The 21603-nt window shown below is 38.7% G+C and overlaps 1 protein-coding gene across 10 annotated transcripts in view; it reads left to right on the plus strand.

Annotated features, from left to right (window-relative positions):
- Window positions 1-21603, plus strand: part of KDM6A (lysine demethylase 6A) — a 207142-nt gene that overhangs the window by 179714 nt on the left and 5825 nt on the right. For all 10 annotated transcript variants that reach the window (XR_006961456.1, XM_047076109.1, XM_047076106.1 and 7 more), the window contains 3 exons: window positions 4340-4454; window positions 7515-7702; window positions 8524-8665. Coding sequence is in view for 9 of the 10 variants with exons in the window: in XM_047076109.1 (XP_046932065.1) it covers window positions 4340-4454; window positions 7515-7702; window positions 8524-8665 (445 nt within the window). In the remaining variant the exon portion in view is untranslated. The remainder of the gene's footprint in view (window positions 1-4339; window positions 4455-7514; window positions 7703-8523; window positions 8666-21603) is intronic.

Here is a 21603-nt window from a genome sequence, read left to right on the forward strand (position 1 = left end):
AGAGATGCTCTCAGGCTTGCCCCCAAAAGATTTTGAGTCTGACGGTGGGATCTCAGCATCTCTAATTATAATTAGTGCTAAATTTTATTTTGGAGTCCATACCATGGACAATTCCAGCCACCTGCCCACGGCGAGAGATCGTTTATAGGTATTAAGACTACCATCTCCACATCGTGCTATATAATATATATGTGAAAGAGTGTGGTGAGAGCACCTACAGTTTTCTTCATTGAGGTGAAAATCACACGGCCAAACTAATCCTTTTAAAGTATGCAGTTCAGTTGCAGCTGGCGTATTGTATATTTACTGTGCTGTGTAGCCATCACCTCTGTGTAGTTCCAAGACAGTGTCATCTGCCCAAAAGGAAACCTCGTACCCATTAAGCATTCACTTCCCATTCCCTGCTTCCCTCCGCCCCTGGCAACCTCTAGTCTACTTTCTGTCCCTATGGAATTACCTGTTCTGGATGTTTTAACGGAGTCAAATAGTATGTTCCCTTTTGTGGCTGGCTTCTTTCACTTCGCGTGGTTTTGAGGTTCATCTGCATCGTATTAATGGACCAGTCCTTCTTATGTCCGAATATTCCATTTTATGGTTATAGGACATTCCGCTTATCTGTTCATCGGTTGAGGGACATCTGGGTTGGTTCCACTTTATAGCTGTTGTGAATAGTGTTTCTATGAACATTCATGTACAAGCGTTTGTCAGAATCCCTGTTTCTTCCCGTTCTTTTGGTTATATACCTAGGATTTAAATTGCTGGGTCATACGGTGATTCTACGTTTACTTTTTGAAGAGTTACCAAACTGCTTTCCACAGTAACTGCACCAATTTACATTCATGCCAACAATGTGTGAGAGTTCCAATTTTTCCATTTCCTAACCAACACTGATTATTCTCCATTTTTTTTCTTATTATGCCCGACCCAATGGATGTGAAGTGGTTTTTCACTGTGGTTTTGATTTTTATGTGCTTGCTGTCCATTTGTATTATCTGCTTTGAAAAAATGTCCACTCAAGTCTTTTGCCCATTTTTTAATTCAGTCATTTATCCTTGTGTTGTTAAGTATAGTAGGAGCTTATATTCTGAATATTAATCCCTTATCAGGTATATGATTTGCATATATTTCCTCCCATCCTGTGAGTTGTTGGTTCGTTCTCTTGATAGTGTTCTTTGATGCACAGAAGGTTTTAATTTTGATGACGTTCAGCTTATCCATTTTTTGTTTGGTTCCTTGTGCTTTTGGTGTTCTATGTAAAAAACGACGGCTGAACCCAAGGTCGTAAAGTTTTAACCCCTGTTTTTTTTCTTAGATTTTTATAATTCCAGCTCTTATATTTAGATGTTTGATCCATATGAAGTTAATTTGTGTATATGGTATGAACTCTAAGGGTCCAAATTACACAGCTATCCCGTTGTTCCAGCACATTTGTTGGAAAGACTATTCTTTCCTCTGTAGAATGGTCTTATTAAGACCCTTGTTGAGAATCAGTTGACCACATATGTATGCATTTCTTTCTGGAATCTTGATGCTCTTCCGTTGATTTCTATCTCTGTCTTTATGCCAATATCACACTGATTTGATTATTGTAGCTTTGAGGTATGTTTCAAAATCGGAAAGTGTGCATCTTCCAACTTAGGCGGTTAGCTTTACTGTAGATCTTTATCTCTTCATCATAGGGCTGTGAATTACTGTGTAGTGTTGTTTCAACTCAGCCTGAAAATTCAGCCTCTTCTGAATTTTCTTCATAAATTTTCTTCTATGGTAGATTGGCTAGTGACAAACTCCTTCTGCTTGTATTTATCTGAGAATGTCTTGGTTTCTCCTTCATTTTTGAGGAATAGTTTTGTCAGATACGAAATTCCTGGTTCATGTTTTTTCTTTCTTTCAGCAGTTTAAATGTGTTACCTCATTGCTTTCTGGCCTCCATGGTTTCTGATACGAAATCAGCTGTTAATTTTATTGATAATCCCATGTATATGACAAACGACTTCTTTTTTCCTGCTTTCAAAATTCTCTTTGGGTTTCTGTAGTTTGACTGTAATGTGTCTTTGTGTGGATCTCTTTTGAGTTTTTTCTACTTCGGGGTTTCTTTAGCATCTTTGATGTATAGTTGCATGTCTTCTGTCAAATTTGGGACGTTTTTGACCATTTTTTATATATTCTTACTGTCCTTTTCTTCTGGGACTCCCACAGTGCATATGTTAGTGTATTTGATGGTCTCTTAGGCTCCGTTAATTTTTCTTCATTCTATTTTCTTTCTTCTCAAAATGGTTGGCTTCATTTGATCTTTCCACAAGTTTGCTGATTCTTTATTTAACCTGCTCAGATGTGCTGTTTGAAACCCACTAGTGAATTTTTAATTTTGGTTGTACTTTGTAGCTTCAAAATTTTATCGTAATTTCTGTCTCCTTATTAATAACCTCAATTTGTTAAGTAAGACATTATTCTCCTTGTTTCCTGTGGTTCTTGTTCATGGTTTCTTAGAGCTCTTTAAGTGTATTTAAGACAGTTGATTTAAAGTGTTTGGCTAGTAAATCCAATGTCCATGCTTTTTCAGGAATAAATTTGTTAATTTCTTCTTCTTTTTTCCCCCCTGTGACTGGGCCATACTTTGCTTGTTTATTTGCAAACCTTATAATTTTTTGTTGAAAACTGACTTTGAGAATTTACCGCCCCCCCCCAAAAAGACTCTGTTCTCTGTTGGATGTGGTCCCCGAAGTCTCTCTCCCTTTGGCATAGCACTGGGCTGATATTTTGACATATTGAATATTATCGTGCGGCAATTACATCCAGGGTTTCTTGCTTGTTGTGAGCTACAGTTTGTTCAGTGACTTTTCCACAGTATTTTCACAAAGACTATATTCCTTGGTGTGCTTGGATACTGAAGTCTCTTTTCCATTATCTCAGCGGTTAACCAGTGACCTGAGAGAGATTTCCTTCAATGCTTTATGCACAAAAGGAAAGAAGAATGGAAAACCTGGACAGGAAGGAAAGAAAAAAATAATTCTCCAGGTCTTTGCAGATCGCCTCTGTGTTCAATCATTCCTTCTACACTTAGCCATGCTGCTTACAATTGTACTTGTAGCCTTTACCTCCTCGCTTGCACTGAGCCTAAAGATTAGCAAGAAGTTAAAATTTATTGTCTTAGGTGTTTGTTTGTTTTCCTGAACATGCTCCCTGCTCTGGGTATGCATGTCGCTTTCTGAATTCTCCAGTATTCACAGCAACTTCAAAGTCCTTATTCCCCCCGCAAATCTCACTCTCCAGCCTTTCTTTTAGGCCTTTGGTATGTCTGTTGTTTGCCCCAGCTGTTGGTTTCTTTGGGGTGTTTTTTGTTTTTTTGGTTTTTTTTTGCCCCTGGTAGCATCAGCTTGTTCATTGGCCTTTCAGTGTTTTGGGGAGAACCTTCACTGAACCACTTGCCCTGATAGAGTGAAGCTCCTTGTGTCAGTCTTTTTGGGAAACTCCAGTCAGGTCAAAACAGAAAAACTAATTCTTTGGGAGCAGGATCCACTCTGCTCCCTCCAGAACCAGGAACACTCACACAGTTAACACAAGACCACCATTTTTAAGTCCACTGACACACTAGTGATGTGGGTGGGAATAAGGTAAGTTAAAGTGACATCTCCTACTGGGTTTTAAGTTCTCTTTCTTCTGGTCATCCATCCATTCACTTGGTTGCTGTAAACCTTGGAGTATCACCCAGAGTTCTGGTAAGTTTGCTCCTGGCAGTTTTTACTAGGTTGTTTTGTTTTGTTTTGTTTTACGTGTTTCTGGAAAGTTCCCCAGAGTTGCCTGCTCCATTATTTTTGTTGATGATACTCCCACAGCTATATTTGAAAACCAGATTTCTTGCCTCTTTTACTGATGTCCAAATACTACTCATGAGAAATGGGGATTAGTTCACAAAGAAGTGGTAACGATATCAATAATAGCTACTGCTACTTACCATGTATTCGGTGCTGTTCGAAGTGGTCATTCTTTCACTGATCCTCAAAACAACAGAATGATTTATTGGAATTGTTATTATCTAATCTTAAAGGTAAGGAAACTGAGTCAGAAAGGTTTAGCAACTTGCCCAGGTTCATAAGCTTAGGAGCCTGGCTCTAGTGCTTTTAATAATGATTTAGGCTGCCCTCTGCAGAAGCTCTTACTAAATAAGCTAGGAGTTGACCAAACTCTGCTCTAAAACTAGACTTGACACAAAAATAATGACAGACACCTGAATACCACTAGAACGTTCTTTGCTGAACATTTCTGAGGTCTCATTTCTAAAGACCTATTTTTCTATAGAATTTATAGTATGCTAATTACTGTTTTTCTTTTCACATTTCAGGCCACCAAGAAAATAACAACTTCTGTTCAGTTAACATAAATATTGGTCCAGGTGACTGTGAATGGTTTGTTGTCCCAGAAGGTTACTGGGGTGTTTTGAATGACTTCTGTGAAAAGTAGGTTTCCAAACTAAATTTTCTTTAAACATAATTATTTAAAAACAGTAATTGTAAAGGACGACTTACTGGATATCCTAATGTATGTAACCAGCTTACCGTTCAGCAAAAAATTCATTTAAACTGATTTGATTCCAAACCTATTATTTTGTATTACTGAGAATACTTTAAGAAAGATGCTCTGAAAGCACTCCATGCAATAGTAACAGTCTTGAATTTAGACGATAGGAAGGTTGAGTTGTTTATTAGGTTAATTAAACAATTGATGCGTAAATACAGGCTCATGTGGGAGGTCTGTATTTCAAGAGAAATTATTTTACTATAAGTGGTTTTAGAAGTAGAAGGAATTCTGTGATTGAGCACCTTTGTTATAGGTTATTAATAACTCAAGCTTGAACATCCTACTCTTTGCCCTATCACTATGATGTCAGTTCTTTTTAAAACTATATTGGCAACTTTTCCTATAGAAGAATTTTATAAAATGTAATCAACTGCATCAGATTTTGTTTTCTATAATTGAAGGAACTCACATAGTGGAAGTATTCCTTTCCTTAAGCTCCTAGAAATAGCCTTCCTTTATTTATCTTGTGTTAAAGGGTACCTTGGAATTATTCTCATTGGTTTAAACTTGATTATTTGTCTAAATGGAAACTTACTCTCTCCTTTGTTTTTTTGTTTTTTTGTTTTTTGAAAGTACTCCATTGTGTAAGTACCTGATATTTTCAGTTAGTAATAACATTGAAAAATTATTATGGTTAAAAGCATAAATTATATATACATTTGGTGTTATTCTCCCCACCCCAAGAAGATAATGGGGGAACCACCCAAAACATTTACATTATGAGAGACTTTGAAAACTAATTACACACATACTCCACATACTAACTTGTAATTTTTTTATTTTGGGTTACAGGATCTTTGCCGTAAATGTCTTGATTTAGTAAGAAGTGTAAATATAGTTACCCAGAACCCCACATTAGTCCCAAATGTCCTTATATACAAGCAAAAGATAACTACCCTTCACTGTTTCTGCTATTTAACATACAGCTTTCCTTTCTGATAAGAAATCCAAAGATGTGAAATTTTAAAGTTTCAGATGCTCTGATGAAATTACCTGATCTACTTTAATCTGTGCTTACTTTTATGGACCAGCAATCTGGTAGTAGCAGAGAAAGAGCAGTGCTGTGTAGGAAATAAACCTCCATCACGCTCTAGAAAGATTTGTATTTCTTAAACTGTGAGATAGTGGTATATTATTACAGCTACAGTGCACTGATCCTTATTCATTATTTCTGAGTAGGGATTTACAATCTTTAGGATTTAGAATTTGGGTTTTTTTTTTTTCCCCCTTCTCTAAATGGGGAGGTAACCTGGGAACAAAGATAATTGGAAGAGACAGATCATGTCTAAAAAGTGTGAACTTGGGGATAATGAAAATATCAAGGTATGATGGGCTAGGTAAATTTAAGCTGCAGAAACAGCACTTGCTACTTCAGCATTTCAGTGTAATTTTGTTTCACAGAAGGATTGTTGCTTTTGATACTGACTGATATTGACCATGTCTGTAGCTTGTGTTATGACGTTAAACAATATCTGTCTTGAAATAACCATTCACTTGAATATATGATAAAAAGGATGCTTTCTTGAGTAACTTTAATTTTTTGTTTTTTGGGGGCGTTTTTTTTGCTTGCTTTTGGATAGAACGTTTTCTCCAATTTTATGATGGCAACACATGGGTGAAGTGGGAACAGGATTTGTGTTTGTAATCATATTTTGCTTCATAGGCAAATTTTTCTGGACTGTATATCTACTTAGCCTTATCACAGACAGTGATAAGTGTATATACACAGACAGCCAATCCATATCCCTTGCAGTTAGGCTACCATTGGCAGTCTGTTCTAGACTTTGAAGAGCAGCCTTGCATTTTTTTCAAGGAAAAAAATAAGGCAGACATTCCATCTACATCAGAGGTTGGTGAGATTTTTCCACAGAGAGCCAGATAATAAATATTTTAGGCTTTACAGGTTATATGGTCTCTGTCACAACTGTGTCACTGCAGTAAATAGACAATCACACATAATAATACGCCAGTGAATGGGCATGGCTGTGTTCTAATAAAATTTATATTTACAAAAATAGGCAGGCTGGATTTGGCCCACGGGCCCTGGTTTGCCAGCCCTTGATCTAGACAAAAAATTAAATTTAAACCAGTGAGAATAATTTCAAAGTGCACTTTATCCTTCGGCGCAGGACATAGAAATACAGTGAAGACTGTTTCTTAGATCTTAAGGAAAGGAACATTTCCATTCTGCAATTTTTTCCTTCCCCCAAATATAGCCAATTTAATTTTATAAAATTCTTCTGTAGGAAAAGTTTGCTATATAGTTTAAAAAATACTTCACATTGTATCTTGACAAGGTAGAAAAAGAAGCCAGATTTTTAAGTCAAAGCTCGCTGCTAGGGTCCGTAGAGTGTTTCCAAAGTGTATTGGTGGTGGTGGCAGTGATGATGGTTATTTGTGCATGTGTGTGATTGTTCATTTTTTATGCCGTTGGTTTCAGCTTAGGATTCAAAACAGCAGTGGAGACCGTTCTGTTTTCCACCTTCCCTCCGAAATGGAAGTTCCTAATACTTACATGTACCTTCCCTTTACGTTTTAGAGATTTCTTGGTACTCCAGGAAGAAGGGTTCAGTCAGATAGCTTTTAGTGAAAGGAAAGGAAAGGAAAGGAAAGGAAAGGAAAGGAAAGGAAAGGAAAGGAAAGGAAAGGAAAAAAGGAAAGGAAAGGTTCGTGTATGTGTTACTTAAAAGGAGTTTTGGATTTCATTTGGATCTTGGAAAAATCAGCTTGAGGTCGTAGTACTGATCGTTGGAGAAGTTGTCAGTACTTAACTGTAATTTCACTCACTTTTCATAGAGTAGTTCTTCTTCCACGGGCAATTATGTTTCAGTGCAATGCCAAAAGAGCATATTTTAATAACTTTTGACCTTGTTTTCCAGTCTTATTAAGTAGTTTATTAAAGTGTTTGATCCATTCGCATTATTTTTTTCTTATTTCAGAAATAATTTGAATTTCCTAATGGGTTCTTGGTGGCCTAACCTTGAAGATCTTTATGAAGCAAATGTTCCAGTGTATAGGTTTATTCAGCGACCTGGAGATTTGGTCTGGATAAATGCAGGCACTGTTCATTGGGTTCAGGCTATTGGCTGGTGCAACAACATTGCTTGGAATGTTGGTCCACTTACAGGTATTTTAAAGAATATGCTAAAAAAAACACACAAAACAGTTTAATTTATAAAAGATTGTATCTGATAGGTTTATTTTTTTTTTTCTTGGAATATAACTCACTAGAAATTGGAGGAAAAGTTGTATCTCCTTGAGTAGAATTTTTATTTGTAGTACAAGAAATTGAATTCAAGTTAGTAGGTAGAAATCCAAGACCATAGATCTCAGCAAATAATAAATTTATGTCTTTATATACAAGGAAGATACACTTTTCATAATTTTTAGAGTGCTTGATTTTGTTTTATAAAGGAAACCCTTTATGGGAGAAGGCAAAGTAGAGTGGTTATTCATTCTTTGAAATGTTTCTTTTATGTGGTTATATCATATGAATAGCCCTATTATGTCAAAATCTGTTTGAATTATGCCTGCCTTCAGGCAGTAGATACTTCAGATTGAGAATATGGCCTTTGGAGCTAGAACGACCTGGATTAGGACCAGGACCTGGCTCTTGCAACTTTGGGCAAGTTATATAACCTCTCTGGGCCTCAATTTCTTCATCTGTATAATGGGAATAATAAAATTAATAAGGTGATGATAAAGATTAAATGAGATAATGTATAAAAATAGCTCAGCACAATGCCTGGCACATAGTTACAGTAAGCACTCTTTGTGTGTTCCCTACTATTGTTATGACCATAATTATCAAAGAAACATAAAAATTATTTTTGTAATGTTTTGAGGTTTTCAGAATTGGTATTGATGATATCATCTGAGGAGGTGATAATGGTAACTTCATATCTTTTGGTACTTTGGGTTGCTTTATAACTGTTTTTTTTTTCCTAGCCTGCCAGTATAAATTGGCAGTGGAACGGTACGAATGGAACAAATTGCAAAGTGTGAAGTCAATAGTACCCATGGTTCATCTTTCCTGGAATATGGCACGAAATATCAAGGTCTCAGATCCAAAGCTTTTTGAAATGATTAAGTAAGTGCTTTCTAAAACTGCTGTAGTCCCTCTCTTTTTGGGGAGTGTTAACTATTCAGTACTTCCCCCCCCCCCCCATCGAATTCTGTTGACATCACAACAAAATGGTCCAGAAGTCTAGTAAAATGTAATATGAGAATCCACACAGTAAAAGTTTTCTTCCCTTCCAAATAGTCAGGACACTATGGTGCGAAGAGGAATGAAGGCACACGGAAGGTTCTAAACCTGTAGATTCACAGACCAGTGCTTCCCCACTACCCTGTGAACCACCTGGTTCCTAGGAGAACTTGAGTTTTCATATCGAAAGACTGCCCTTAGTATCACGGGGAGAGAATGGAATCACAAAATAATTTGCTGGTACAGAAAAATTAGCATTTAATATAGGGATTTAACTAAAACAGCAAGTTTTTAATTGTTTTAATGAAATCATCCATCTTTAATTGTCCCTTTTCTTAGCTGCTTTAAACACCTAATGCAAGTTGTTTGAATATGTATATCCTTAGTAAGCTTCTCATTTATTGTCAGTTTCTGTCCTAGCTATTTTGCAGATATTTTCAGAAGTATTATTTTCAAACAGTGCTATATAGCAGTGTCTCCCTAAACTGTATTTTCTACCACTGCTGACCCTACCCTGGAAAGGTGGGGGATTCTGGTCAAAGAAATACAGAAAAAGATGGATTAGATAAAGTTTTACAAGTCCTTTATTCTTTTATTAGTTTTTGTAAACTGTTGTAGAGACTGTAAGTGCAGGTGTGTTTTGTGAATGGGGAAGGAAGAGAGTTCTATAATGTATTGTATTTCCCAAACTTATTTGTTTGACCAGTATCTTTTAAGGGATTGATCTCAAAAACTCACTTTGGAATACACTGCTTTATACTCACTGATATAAAATAAGTTTTCGTCTTTGTTAAAGTAGTACTTACATTAAATATTTCTCCTGCAGCTATATTAATTTGGTCACCATATGTTGTTTTCAAAATACTGTCATTTAAAAGTAATCCTGCCTTAATAAAATGCTTTCAAACCTAAGTCCAAAATTTCATTCACACAGAAATAGTGTGGCCAAGGTAACATGCCTCTGGATTATCTTACGATACAGTCCTTTATCACTTGGAGTATTTTATTTAGCCCTGGGCAGAAGTAGTAGGAGAGACACGAGGTAATGAAACCCAAATCGTAGCAAGTGATGTACAAATCCTTTTAAAAAGTTGGATCTTGGGGACCGTACTCTATAAATGTAATTGGTGGTGGGGTGTGAGGACTTGTCTGTCCTTTTATCTCATTATATCTGACAGGAATCAAGGAAAGATCATTGTCATATCCTGTTCTTCCTACCTGGCCCACGTTAATTTAAACATCTCTCACTTCTGTCATGTCCGTCCCTCCGCCCCCATCATCCTTGTCATCCTTCTAAACTCCTTCCAGTTTATCATTATCCCTCTTAACATTGGAAATGTTGAGTATCCACCCTTGTATCATCTTTGTTTTAAAATTGTGTTGTGTTGAAATTGGATACACACCAATTTGGCTGGTTTCCAACTCAAAATTACCCGCGATACTGTTTTTCCTCCTACCTACCTTATTTTTTTTAACCTGAGTGCACTTACATACTCATTTGACTCTCGTTTTACTCTGCGCTACAAAATGTTCAATCATTTGAATCTTGATTGTGTCCCTCGTTATATTAAGAATTCTGCTCCCAGCTTGAGTTGTCATGAGATGTGATTAGCAAGCTCCTTTTGTCATTACACTGATTGTAAACGTTCACCATAAATTCAGACCCCTAAATTTTGCTTCAGAAACGTCCCTCTTTAAACCATAGTCGTTCAGCTGTTGCTACAAATGTACTTTTCCCCAGCCAGCATTGTTCGCTTTCTTTCATTTGTACTTTGTTTAATGACTATTTGCTGACTATGTTACAAGGCTCTGGGCTAGGCACAGAGGGTATGTGTGTTTGTCTAACTGTATCAGGTGTAGGTCTTGTCTTGGAGGAAAAATGCATATAAATAAGAACGAAATACGACAACAGGTCCACTGGATTCTTCTCCAGCTCCACGGACTCAGAAAAGTCAGTGTACTCTGGGAAGCAGATAATTTGTCCGAAGGGTAAAGATTTGGAGGCAGGGAGAGGACAGAGGACGGAGGAGGAACACCTAAAGCCAGTTTAAGACCCAACTCTTGCGCCAGCAGAAAGATGCTTCGGTTCATCTACAAAGGAGTACCTACTACATCTCCTTCAGTCCAGCATAGTCACATTTTCCTCCCATGAGGGAATAAATCCCTTTTCTTCACTTGAGCACCAGGCAAAATAGTTGGCTTATGTGGAGGGCCTTACTGTACTATTAGGATCATACTCGGCATGGAAAACTGCTTGGTCTGTGAGAGGCTCAGAGGAAGTCCTGCTGCCCAGAGGGCCAGCTCATCTTTTCTTCCCCCTGCTCTCATTCTGTCCCCAACACCTACCTCTTTGGCTCCTCCCTCCCCCGACTTCTTCCGGCCTGGATATTTGCATGATCTTAAACGGATATAGGGCACAACTCTGCTACGTACGTGTTAACAACAGTTGGCGTACATTCGAGCTTGAGGACAAGTGTGTGGCGAATAGTAGAATAAGCTACAGTTGTAAAAGTTCTTGGTGGATTGTGTATTGTGTGCCAATCGCTAAGTCTATTCTGTTAGCTTTTGGTGGGTTTTTAACTACTAGGATCTAATTTGGGTTTCCTACAGATCTTTCTAGCAGTGAAGTAAATAGAGGAAGTTTTTGCATGGTAAGAGAGGAATGAATCACAGGTAGTTTGGGTTTTCAAGTCTGGATCCTAGATGGTTTTAGTAATAATGCCAGCTAATAAGTGAAGTTTGGTACTTCAGTGAGCACTAAGAAGAGTGCTTCCCAGACTGTATCTCAGTTATACCTCTCAGCATCCCACGGTCACTCAGTTGGTTAGAGCCAAGATTTAAGCCCATAGCTGTCTTGCGTAAAAGCCACTTGTATGTATCTGTGGCACGGGACTTCATTTGGGGGCGGTGGCAAGTTTGAGGAGCCGGTAAAATAGTTGCATAGAGCTGTTTAGCGGAAGCTGTAGGAAATGCAGAACTCCAGAGAGCGAAGTTAAAGCTGGCAGACTAGGGAGTCTTCTATCTAGCCGTTTGGTTTTGCCTTAGAGAAAGAAAAGGGGAGGAGCTGGGGACAGAGCTTAGAGGAATACTTTCATTTAAGAAAAGTGGATAGATGAACGAACTAAAGGCCAGAGGAGAGCATGGGGAATATATTGTTACAGAAATAGAGGGGGTCTTTTTCCACAGGCTCGTCGTTGCTGTAAAACTGTACCCACATCATTGCTTTGGTCCTCAAGCCTGGTATCGGTTTGTCCTGGCCTGTGAGCTGTACCAGTTCTTAAGGAATGGTTCTCTCTTGGCATTCCTTTCCTCTGCCTGGAGTCGTTTTCTTCATCTCCTGTTTACTCCACCATCCATAGCACTTGGCCTTTTCTACCTTTGATATGCCCCAGTCACTTCTCTTGCTGCGCTCCCCAGTGACCAACTGATCCGAGCATGCAGAGGCACACACACGAGCTCATTCTTTCTTTAAAATCCCCTTTTGTACCTCAGATCCGACCCCCACTTAACTTTGTCAGCTCTTGTTCCCACCGATGCCGTCCGATGAGTGCTTGAATTTTCCATTTTATTTTTACTACTCTCTCTCATATTTTGAAGCCTCTAATCTGAACCGCAATGTTTACACCTCCCCCCTTTCTTCTCCTTGTTTGAATTCTCTTTTGGTAAATGATCCATTCTGTACACATTGAACGTGTGACTTGTAGGCTGTTTTAAAAGAAAAAAAGTATCTGCTCCAGGTAAGAAGTGGATTGGAGCTTAACTTCCTCCCTGAATTATTGTTTTTAGTTCTTAAATACTGTGAATCAACACTGTGACTTTTCTGTTTTAGGTCTTCATAGCTAAGTTGTAATCAAAAAGAATGTAAGCAAAATTTACCTTGTGCCTTCACATCTCCTCACCCGTTGAGCTCTACCCAGTTCTTTTCGTGCCTTCATATTTGTTTGATATTTGTCGTGAACTGAGTTGGTGCTGTGGTATCGTGCTCGGGGAGAAAGGGATTTGATGACTTCTCAGGCCGCTTATAATAAATGGGGAAATAGTCAATACGTTCAAATACGTGATCTTTGCTTGTGAAGATACTGCTTAAAAAAATGAGGGAGCACAGAGCAAGGCACTTCTGAGAGAGGGGTACATTTAGGAAGGGCCCCACAGAAGTAGCAGGACTGCAGCTCCATGGTCCTTTATCCTAAACCCCTTCGGCCAAATGTAGCTCAGTATTCAGAATTCCTTGGGTTTAGAACAGTAATACAAGGCGCATGTGATCTATTTTGTCCTTCGAGTAGGGTCTGTGACGTTATCCTGAAACCAAACACATAAGTATTTCTGCTGTAAATCTTACGGTCACTCTGATGAGCTAGGTGAAAACTATTTTATAGCCTCAGGTCAAGTTTTGAGAGCAAATGAGTTTACGTAAAATTTATGAAAAATTGGCAGTAGTATAAGAGGTTGAAAGTGTGTTTGCACCAAGGGATTTAATAGTGGGAGAATGGTGCTATCTCCTGTTGTCACCTGCTAATACCTCGATATCATTTTGAGAATGAATTACCTGTAGTTGCTTAAACAAGTCAACGTTATTCTTGGTGGTTTTTTTTTTTCTTTGCACTTTCCAAGTTCCAGTTGGGTCCTTTAGAGTCCTCTAATTCCATAAAGTACTTTATCTGAGTAAGTCATGTAGCAATCTCTTTCAATTTCTACATCCTAGCTGTTTAACTAAAATACTCTAATCTTCATACTCTGCTTCACATTCTCCCAAATACCTCCTACGTTGTTGGCATGGTCAAAAGACTGTTCATTATCTTGATTACTTCTTTCATTTCACAATGCAGTGAACTTGACTCGTAAAGTTAACAGCCTAACTCCTTAGAAAAATGGCAGTGGAGGCTCAGTATGTAACTCTCTCTTTTGATTTCCTTCAACTGTTTAAATGAACATAAACTTCTTTCCACATACCCCATACATCATAAGCAAACTTAGTTTCTCCTTCTTGAGACCAAACTTTTAAATGTCTTTTCGGGTCTGAGCCCTACTTCTTCATTCACATCAGCTGAAGAGTATGGATTTAAACTTTTGTTGCGAAAAATTTCAGGTAGATTTCACGTTGGCAACGGCTGCTAAAATCTTTTGAATGATGATCATATTTGCATATCAGATCAGTTGGCGGCAAGATGAAGCATAAAATGGAGCACAGAAGATTTAGAGGAATAAATGAGAATAGTCGCTGCAGTTCAGACAAGAGGAGAGACCAAGGTTTGAGGGTAAAATAGATGACACTCGGTGATGGACTGGGTGTGGAGGCGGGTGCTCCCGGGGCGTTGCCTTGGGCCGGGCAGCGGGACTTTCGTGCAGTTGATGAAGCTAGGGGTCAAGGAAGAAGAGAGGAACCTAGTTAGGTGTGGGTTGGGATTACCAGCTTGGTGGGCTTTAGACATGCAGAACGTCAGTTCCTCGCATGATGTTTTAGTGGGAGTCTCTGTCAGGTCACCAGATGGCTAGAGGGCTCTACTGCTTAGAGAAGGAGTCTGAGGTACACATTTATGGCTTTCAGCCAGCTGACGGGGACTCCCTCCTAAGGGGTACAAGTTAAATTTTCTGAACCATTAGCTATTTTTAAAGTAGAACAGTGCCCACACAAAGAAATGAGAAAGACTGTAAACCTGAGGCCGCTTACCGATCGTTTCCTTTAATTCATGGAACTGTGACGAGCTTTCCAGTGTGGTATCTTGTTCTTCCGTAAAATACATCATATTTGCTTATAACGCATTGCTGCGCACCCCCGCTCCCGAACTGGTTTCTGCTTTTTCCTCCAACTTTTTATTTTGTAATTTTTAAAATCTGCCAAACAAGTTGAAGGAAGAGTACAGTGAATACCTGATCTAACCTCATCTGGAGTCATCAGATAAGTTTTTGCTACATTCACTTAGCAGTCTCTGTATACACACACATGGCACAGAGTTTTTTGGCTGAGCCATACGAAAAAGTAATTTGCAGACGTTATGATATGACCCCAAATGCTTCCATCTGCATCTTTTAAGAATAAGGATATTCTCGTGTAACCACAGTACTGTTCAACGTATTAAAGATGTGAAATTCAATAATAATTAGCTAATAGTCTACATTCGATATTCTCCCAACTACCCAAAAATGTCTTTTTGTAGCTCTTAAATCTCCCCACCCCACCAGCCCCTATGCTGACACTGAATTCAGTATGCAGACATTGTGTCTTCGGTCTCTTTTAAATCTACAAGTCTTTTTATGTGATTTTTTTTTTTTTTTTTTTGAAGAGGGCAGACTTTTGTGTTACACAGTTCCATGTTGTGAATTTGCTTTCTCATAATTTTATTTGGGTTGTACATTTTTGAGAACTATTGACAGCATTTACTTTTAGTAAACCCCTTTCCCACTCCAGTGTAAAACTATGTCATAGGTGTTCTCCTTGGTGGGTCTTGCATGAATGAGGTTTTACTAAATAGGTACTTTAACACCTAAAATCGAAGGTGGGGAGATTATTGCTGCTGTTTATCCATCTTCATCAGAATATACAGTTTTTACCCTTTGGTTTTAATTTTAAAACGGGTTGACTGGGAGCTAAGAGAAACATTCTTTGAAAATTCATAATTCCCATTTTTCAGATATTTGAGATACATTGCTGTGGCCTGCATTTTCCCCCTGCATAGTGCTAAGGCTCTTTTTAACGTCACTTTCATAAGGCTCGTATATTCATTATGTTTTAGCATTGAAGTATTCCTTTTAACAGGACCCTTGAAAAGGAATCAAATGATAGTGTAGCAAGTGAGCTCTGGAGCCGGTACTGATGAGATTTCCCTGTAGATGAACAGGCTTTCAGAGTAGTAGATTCTCTCAGATGCAGTTGAATGGTTTAATCTCAGTAGAGAAGGCCAATTCCAACAAATACAGCTTAAATTGCTGCAATCATGTTAGGCTGTTAGCAGGTTAATGTAATGATAGCATGTTTCTGACACATTGGAAACTCTGGTTTCGCCACCTCCTACTAGTTAGTTCCCCTGAAACCGCTGTGATGATAAGTAGTTTAGTACATTTTCAGATGTCAAAAACAGAATGCCAGATACCCCATTTTCCTCTGAAAAGTTCAATATTAGGAAGTCTTAGATTTGGGAGGAGCATATCAGGCAGTGTGCAAAGGAGTAGAAGGCTAATTTTCCCAATATACAGTCTCTTGTCAACCTCCCCGTAATCTGCTAGGTGATTATACCTTCTAAAAATGCGAATAACTTATAAGCCAATACTTGAAAATAAATTTTCTAAAATTTCAATAGTACCAAGTCCATTAAAAACCACCCCCACAAACTTAAGTTCTTGCCATATCATTCTGTCATTCTTTTGACCACTTACAAAGCACTGTTTTTATATTTCTGTTTTCAAACGTACCATTTTATATGCACAATATTAATGCTTTATGTGCTTTCTCTGAGCCTTTTGTGTATATGTGATCATTATATGTTCGTTATTTGCCTTTCCTGTGTAATTTTCCAAAGTCTTAGATTCTGTGCTATTTAATACCTCAGGGAAATATTCCAGGCAGGGCAGCTCTGTGTAGTTGTTTGGAGTCCAACCTGCCTTCAAATATCAGCTTCTCCATTTATTGGCGGTGGGGGGAATGGGCAAATTACCAAACCCTACTGGTCTTTGTTTCCTTTTCTGAACAATGGGAATAAGAATTTTGTCTTTCTAATATAACGTCCACAAGTATTATGTGGGTCTTAGCACAGAGTAAGCGCCCAGCAAATGGTAGCTGTAGTTACAGTTATTAATATCAGTGATAGAAACCCCCATCACCTTCCGGTTTTCAGGTAATATTCATGGACCCAGTGCGTGGTTCTCAAATGTGGGTAGTTTTGCCTCCCCCTGCCCCCTTCCTCAGGGAACATGAGGGCAATGCCCTGATTCGAATGGGACGGGTACTACGGGTATTTTGTGGGTAGAAGCTAGGGATACTGCTAAACATCCTACAGTGCACAGGACAGCCCCTCACAGCAAAGAATTATCCAGCCCAAAATGACAGTGATGCCCAGATTGAGAAATCCTGACCTAATGGGATCTCGACCAAATACTTGTAAATAATCTGTTTTGTGTTCTTTTTGGTATAATTATTGCACTTTCGGTTGGCACCCATTGCACCGTTTTTTCAAATTAAATAACTTCGGTTTATTCATGATACAATCATTTCAACACGGTTTAAGAATTTGACGTGTCAAATTTAAATATCACTAACTGCCAGGCACTAATGTAAGCACTTTATCTAACATATGTAATTGTCACAATAGCACTGTAAGTTAGGTGTCATCTTTTTGCAGGAAGGAAACTGACGCATGGAGGATAAGAAGTATGTGTGGAGCTGGGATTTGAACCCAGGCAGTCTAGCTCTAGAATGTTCTCTTATCTGCTCTGCAGTTTTCTGTCTATGGTCTTACGGTAAACATGTAATTTGTGAAGTTGGTATCATACCAAGGCCTGTTGAAAAATAATGCTACAAGTTTTAGACATTGTTTCCCATCTCACCGCTTAAGAAGTAAGAGGGTTGCACTGGTTCTTACTTGCCTGATCATAAAAATCATCTGAGACTCTTACTAACTAGGTCTCTAGTCTCTGTTCTTAACAAGTAAATTCAGAGCTGTATGGGAAGAACCCTGGGAATCTCTTTCACAGTGGCCTAGATGAATCCTCTGATCAGGCAAGTCCCTAACATCCTAGACTAGATGAGATCGCTTAAAACTAACAGTATTTTTGTTTCCCCCTTTCGTTTGCACATATTATGGATTATTACCCTATCTACGTGATAGAAACTTCATCACAAGCACAGAGGTTTTGAGTACACGTTACAGCAAACTGTTCAGTATTAGCTCCCTTTTCCCTTTGATTCCCATTTTTAAATGGATAAATGAGGTGTAGTCCAACTCTTTGGTAATCGCCAGTTGGCCTGATAATTGGATAAGAGGGGCTAGCCATGAAGACCAGTCCATTGTGCCTGTAGATCCTGGTGTCCTTGTCCTGGGGCTGGGTCTTCTAAAGCACCATTGTGTAAAACATTACGGTTGCTTTGTGAGAACACTGAATAAACAAAATCCAAAAACTCTAAAACTCTGCATCCTCCTAGTTAACATTTGCTTTCATGCTTGATTTTCCATCCAAGAGTTTAAAATTCTTAAGATACCCATTTTATCATTGACTGAGACCTTGATTTTCCGCCATGTGGTTGGTTCAAATGAAACTGTTCGATGTCTTCCTGACATTCAGACACTCACTGTTGTCCTAGAGGAATGTTCCCCTGGAGTGACAGGTGGCAGGTATGTTTCAAAGGCTCACATGTTGGCTCAGTTTGCCTGCGTGGCTCTTTTCAGGAAGATTGGTCAAGGCGAGGCACCTCTTGGTGTACTTTAATTTTGTACACCACCTACTTCTTAGTGGCTAAGATTGTTACCGTAAAGATTTAGAAAGTGTCACGCCAAGTTAACCCATCCATGTTTCATCTGATATTTGGGAACTTACTTTGGAAACTTGGTCAGGTTGCCCCCAGAATGTGTGAGTAGTTCCCAGTGTCGTCTTAACTTCAACGTTACGTAACGTCACTATGGCTTTGTTCCTTTATTTTCCTCTCCCCAGAAATCCCATCCCAAGATTAAAATTTTGTAAGAACAGTTATTTGTTCCCTAAATAATCCCCATACTAGCTTTGTTCATGGCATTCCCTCTGCCTAGAAGATCCTTTCCTCCCACCTCTCCTTGCTCACATTTAAATTGACAACTTCTTTATGGAAACTGCTGTGATTTCCCATCCCCCCTCGACTGAAGATGAGCTTCTTCCTTCTAGCATTCGTGGCATACTTTTGTCTATTTATCTTTTGCCCAGTGTGTTGATTATGATTATATTGTACGTTATCGTTTGTCCTTACATTTGTCTTGAGTTTTCTTATTCTGGTATTTCAAGTATATTTGTATTTCTAGGCCCTTTGTAACATGGTTCTCTAAAAGTTCATCCCTCTTGTGGGTCCATCTTTGTAGATGGCTTTTTGGGGTGGATTAGATTCTACTGTGTAACCTCAAATACAACAAGCCCTCACTCAGCCTCTTCCTTGTGGTTTTCTTCCAGGCTAGAGCTGTCTTTAATATCCCCTGCCTTTTTTTGTAGTCTTTCATCCAGACAGCTAAAAACAGGGCTTGGGTCCTGACACCAGACTGATCTTAAAAGTCAAAGAATTCCCTGCTTCTCTAGCTCCTGAAATCATTTCTGACCCTGGTCCCAAAATGCATCTGTTAAAAACAGCATCTTCTGTCTTCTACATTTTTACACTTTTTGCTAGTGATGTATTTCGCTTTTAACAAGTTGCATTCTTCATTGCTGTAAGATAAATTTATTAAAACTCATCAAAAGGGAAGTGAAGAGGAAACGACAACAGTGATTTTGTTTGATTCTTACTTTTTAGCTCTTCGATACACTCAAATGTTGTCTTCATATGAAATCAGAGTCTGTGATTAACCAAAGCAGAACAGGTGACTGTTAAGTCTTGAATATTAGATCTTTCTAGGAATCCTTTCCCCAAATGTTTTTATTTTCTATGGATTTTTCCCTACCCTTCAGTTGAATCACATCCTTTCTCTAGGACCTGCTCATTGCTGTGGACTCCAGAACAGCCTCTGTTTCTCTCAATTCTCCTTCTGTTTCAACTGCTACCTTTTGAAAATGGGAAGAAACAAAAACTTTGAAGGAAAAGACCTAAGGACAAGGGGGGGGAAGCCACAATTTGGTGATTCGTTGTCAGATCGCATTAGTTGAATTGACGGTTTTCTAGTCTCCCAAAATAAAAATTCTGGAGCTGTGATTCCAGAAGCAGAATACTCATGGCTTAGTATTTACTCCTAATAACCCTAGCTCTAACCGTTCATTGTTTGCAGGAAAAAATACATACTAATCGCCTTTTTCTGGGTGAAACTACCCGATGAGCCATAAATTATAAACTGTAGTCTACCAAAGTGGTCTGTAGCATTGGAGGTTAAAGTTCATTCACTGAGTAGAGTGGAGTAGTACTCCACAGAAGCCAGGCTGTGTGTTTGAAAAACAAAAACTTGGGGCGCCTGGGTGGCGCAGTCGGTTAAGCGTCCGACTTCAGCCAGGTCACGATCTCACAGTCCGTGAGTTCGAGCCCTGCGTCGGGCTCTGGGCTGATGGCTCGGAGCCTGGAGCCTGCTTCCGATTCTGTGTCTCCCTCTCTCTCTGCCCCTCCCCCGTTCATGCTCTGTCTCTCTCTGTCCCAAAAATAAATAAACGTTGAAAAAAAAAATTTAAAAAAAAAAAAAAAGAAAAACAAAAACTTAAATTTGCTGAGCTTTTAAGAATCTCATCTTCAAAAGAGAAGGGGGGGGAGCAGGCAGGTAGAAAGACAGGAAGAGAGACCAGCAAGAAGAAAGTACAGTGTGAGATAGCGGAGGCTGGAGGTTTTGTTTTTACAAACCATTTCAAAATAAGCTTTATGACATCACGCAAATTTTGCTTCTCTGAACCCTAGTTTGCTCATTCGTAAGATGGAGATGTGCCTCTTGCACAGGGTTACGTGGCATAACATGTCTCAAGTCCCTAATACCGTGCTTCCTGTTTCTTACGTTTTACTATTTCTGTCCTTTATTGTATTATTACTTTTGTTTGTTCTCTCACACAAGAGCGTAGCGGAGTCTGCAAATCTTCTAAAGGTGTCGGCAAAGTTTTAGGCGTTACTTTCCTGTGAAAGAGACCTTATTTTGAGGCCCTGCTTGGAAAACTTGTTCAGTAAGCTCAGTGGCATCAGGGGCGAATTGTATGTGACACGGAGAGGTTAAAAAGGGAGGAGCAGGTACTGTTCAAGAGCTGGTGGCACAGTCTAGAATTACATGCCCTCTCTTTTTGCCCTGATCTGACTTTTTACTTGCTACCTCCCCTGACACCTCTTTGCCGCCCCTTCCACACACAGCTGCCCTACCTTTGACCTGCAACCAGAATCTAAAGCGTTTACTTGGTTTCTACGTAAGTTAAACACAACAATTGCCGGAGCCAAACTAAGAGTGAAATTCTTTGAATGTGGAACTGAAAGGATCTGCCTTACAACTGTAATGCTGCTGTTGTTGTATATTTGTTAAATAAATTAACACATATTTTTAGTCATCTTTTTTTTTTTTTTACCTTGGTTTGAATTTACATGGGTTCTGATGAGTAACAATGTTATGACCTTGTAACTTAGGAAATAGGAAATGTAAATTAAGAGAAATTAAATATGCTATTATGATACTTTAAATTTTACTTAAGTAATCATGTTTATTGAGCACCTACTATATGCCAGGCACTGTCCTAGGCAGTGAATAAAATAGGCAGGAACTTTGCTTTCAAACAGTACTCAGTTGCTAAACCCATTTCCTTTTCTTTAGGGCATTTTCATTGTCTCTGAATTTGAGAGCTGAAAAGTACCTTAGAGATCTTCTAGTCCAGCCTCTTTCAAATGGAGAACCTGAGCCAGTAATTCACAGGAGAGTTAAGAGAATTTAGCAGACAATTCCAAGTAATGACAGCAAACTGTAGGGAAACCAGCACAGATTGAGGATTCACTATATCGTTAGTATCATGAGTGTAGAAAAGTTATAAATTACTACAAGAAGAGTTCACTCGTGGTAGTGTAAATGAAAGATTCCACTATATTATCCTCAAGTTAAAATCAAGTAATGTCTTTTTTTCTTCTTTAGCACTGTTGAGAAACCAATTTTGTATCGTGTAGTGCCTAAATCTATAAATGGTTTTCTGTGTATAGACTCAGAAGTTTCAGA

Source organism: Lynx rufus, unplaced genomic scaffold (assembly GCF_022079265.1).
Source record: "Lynx rufus isolate CCGP_SWC_20201006 ecotype Redwood Valley unplaced genomic scaffold, mLynRuf1.p SCAF_14, whole genome shotgun sequence".
In the NCBI taxonomy this organism is placed as follows: Eukaryota; Metazoa; Chordata; class Mammalia; order Carnivora; family Felidae; genus Lynx; species Lynx rufus.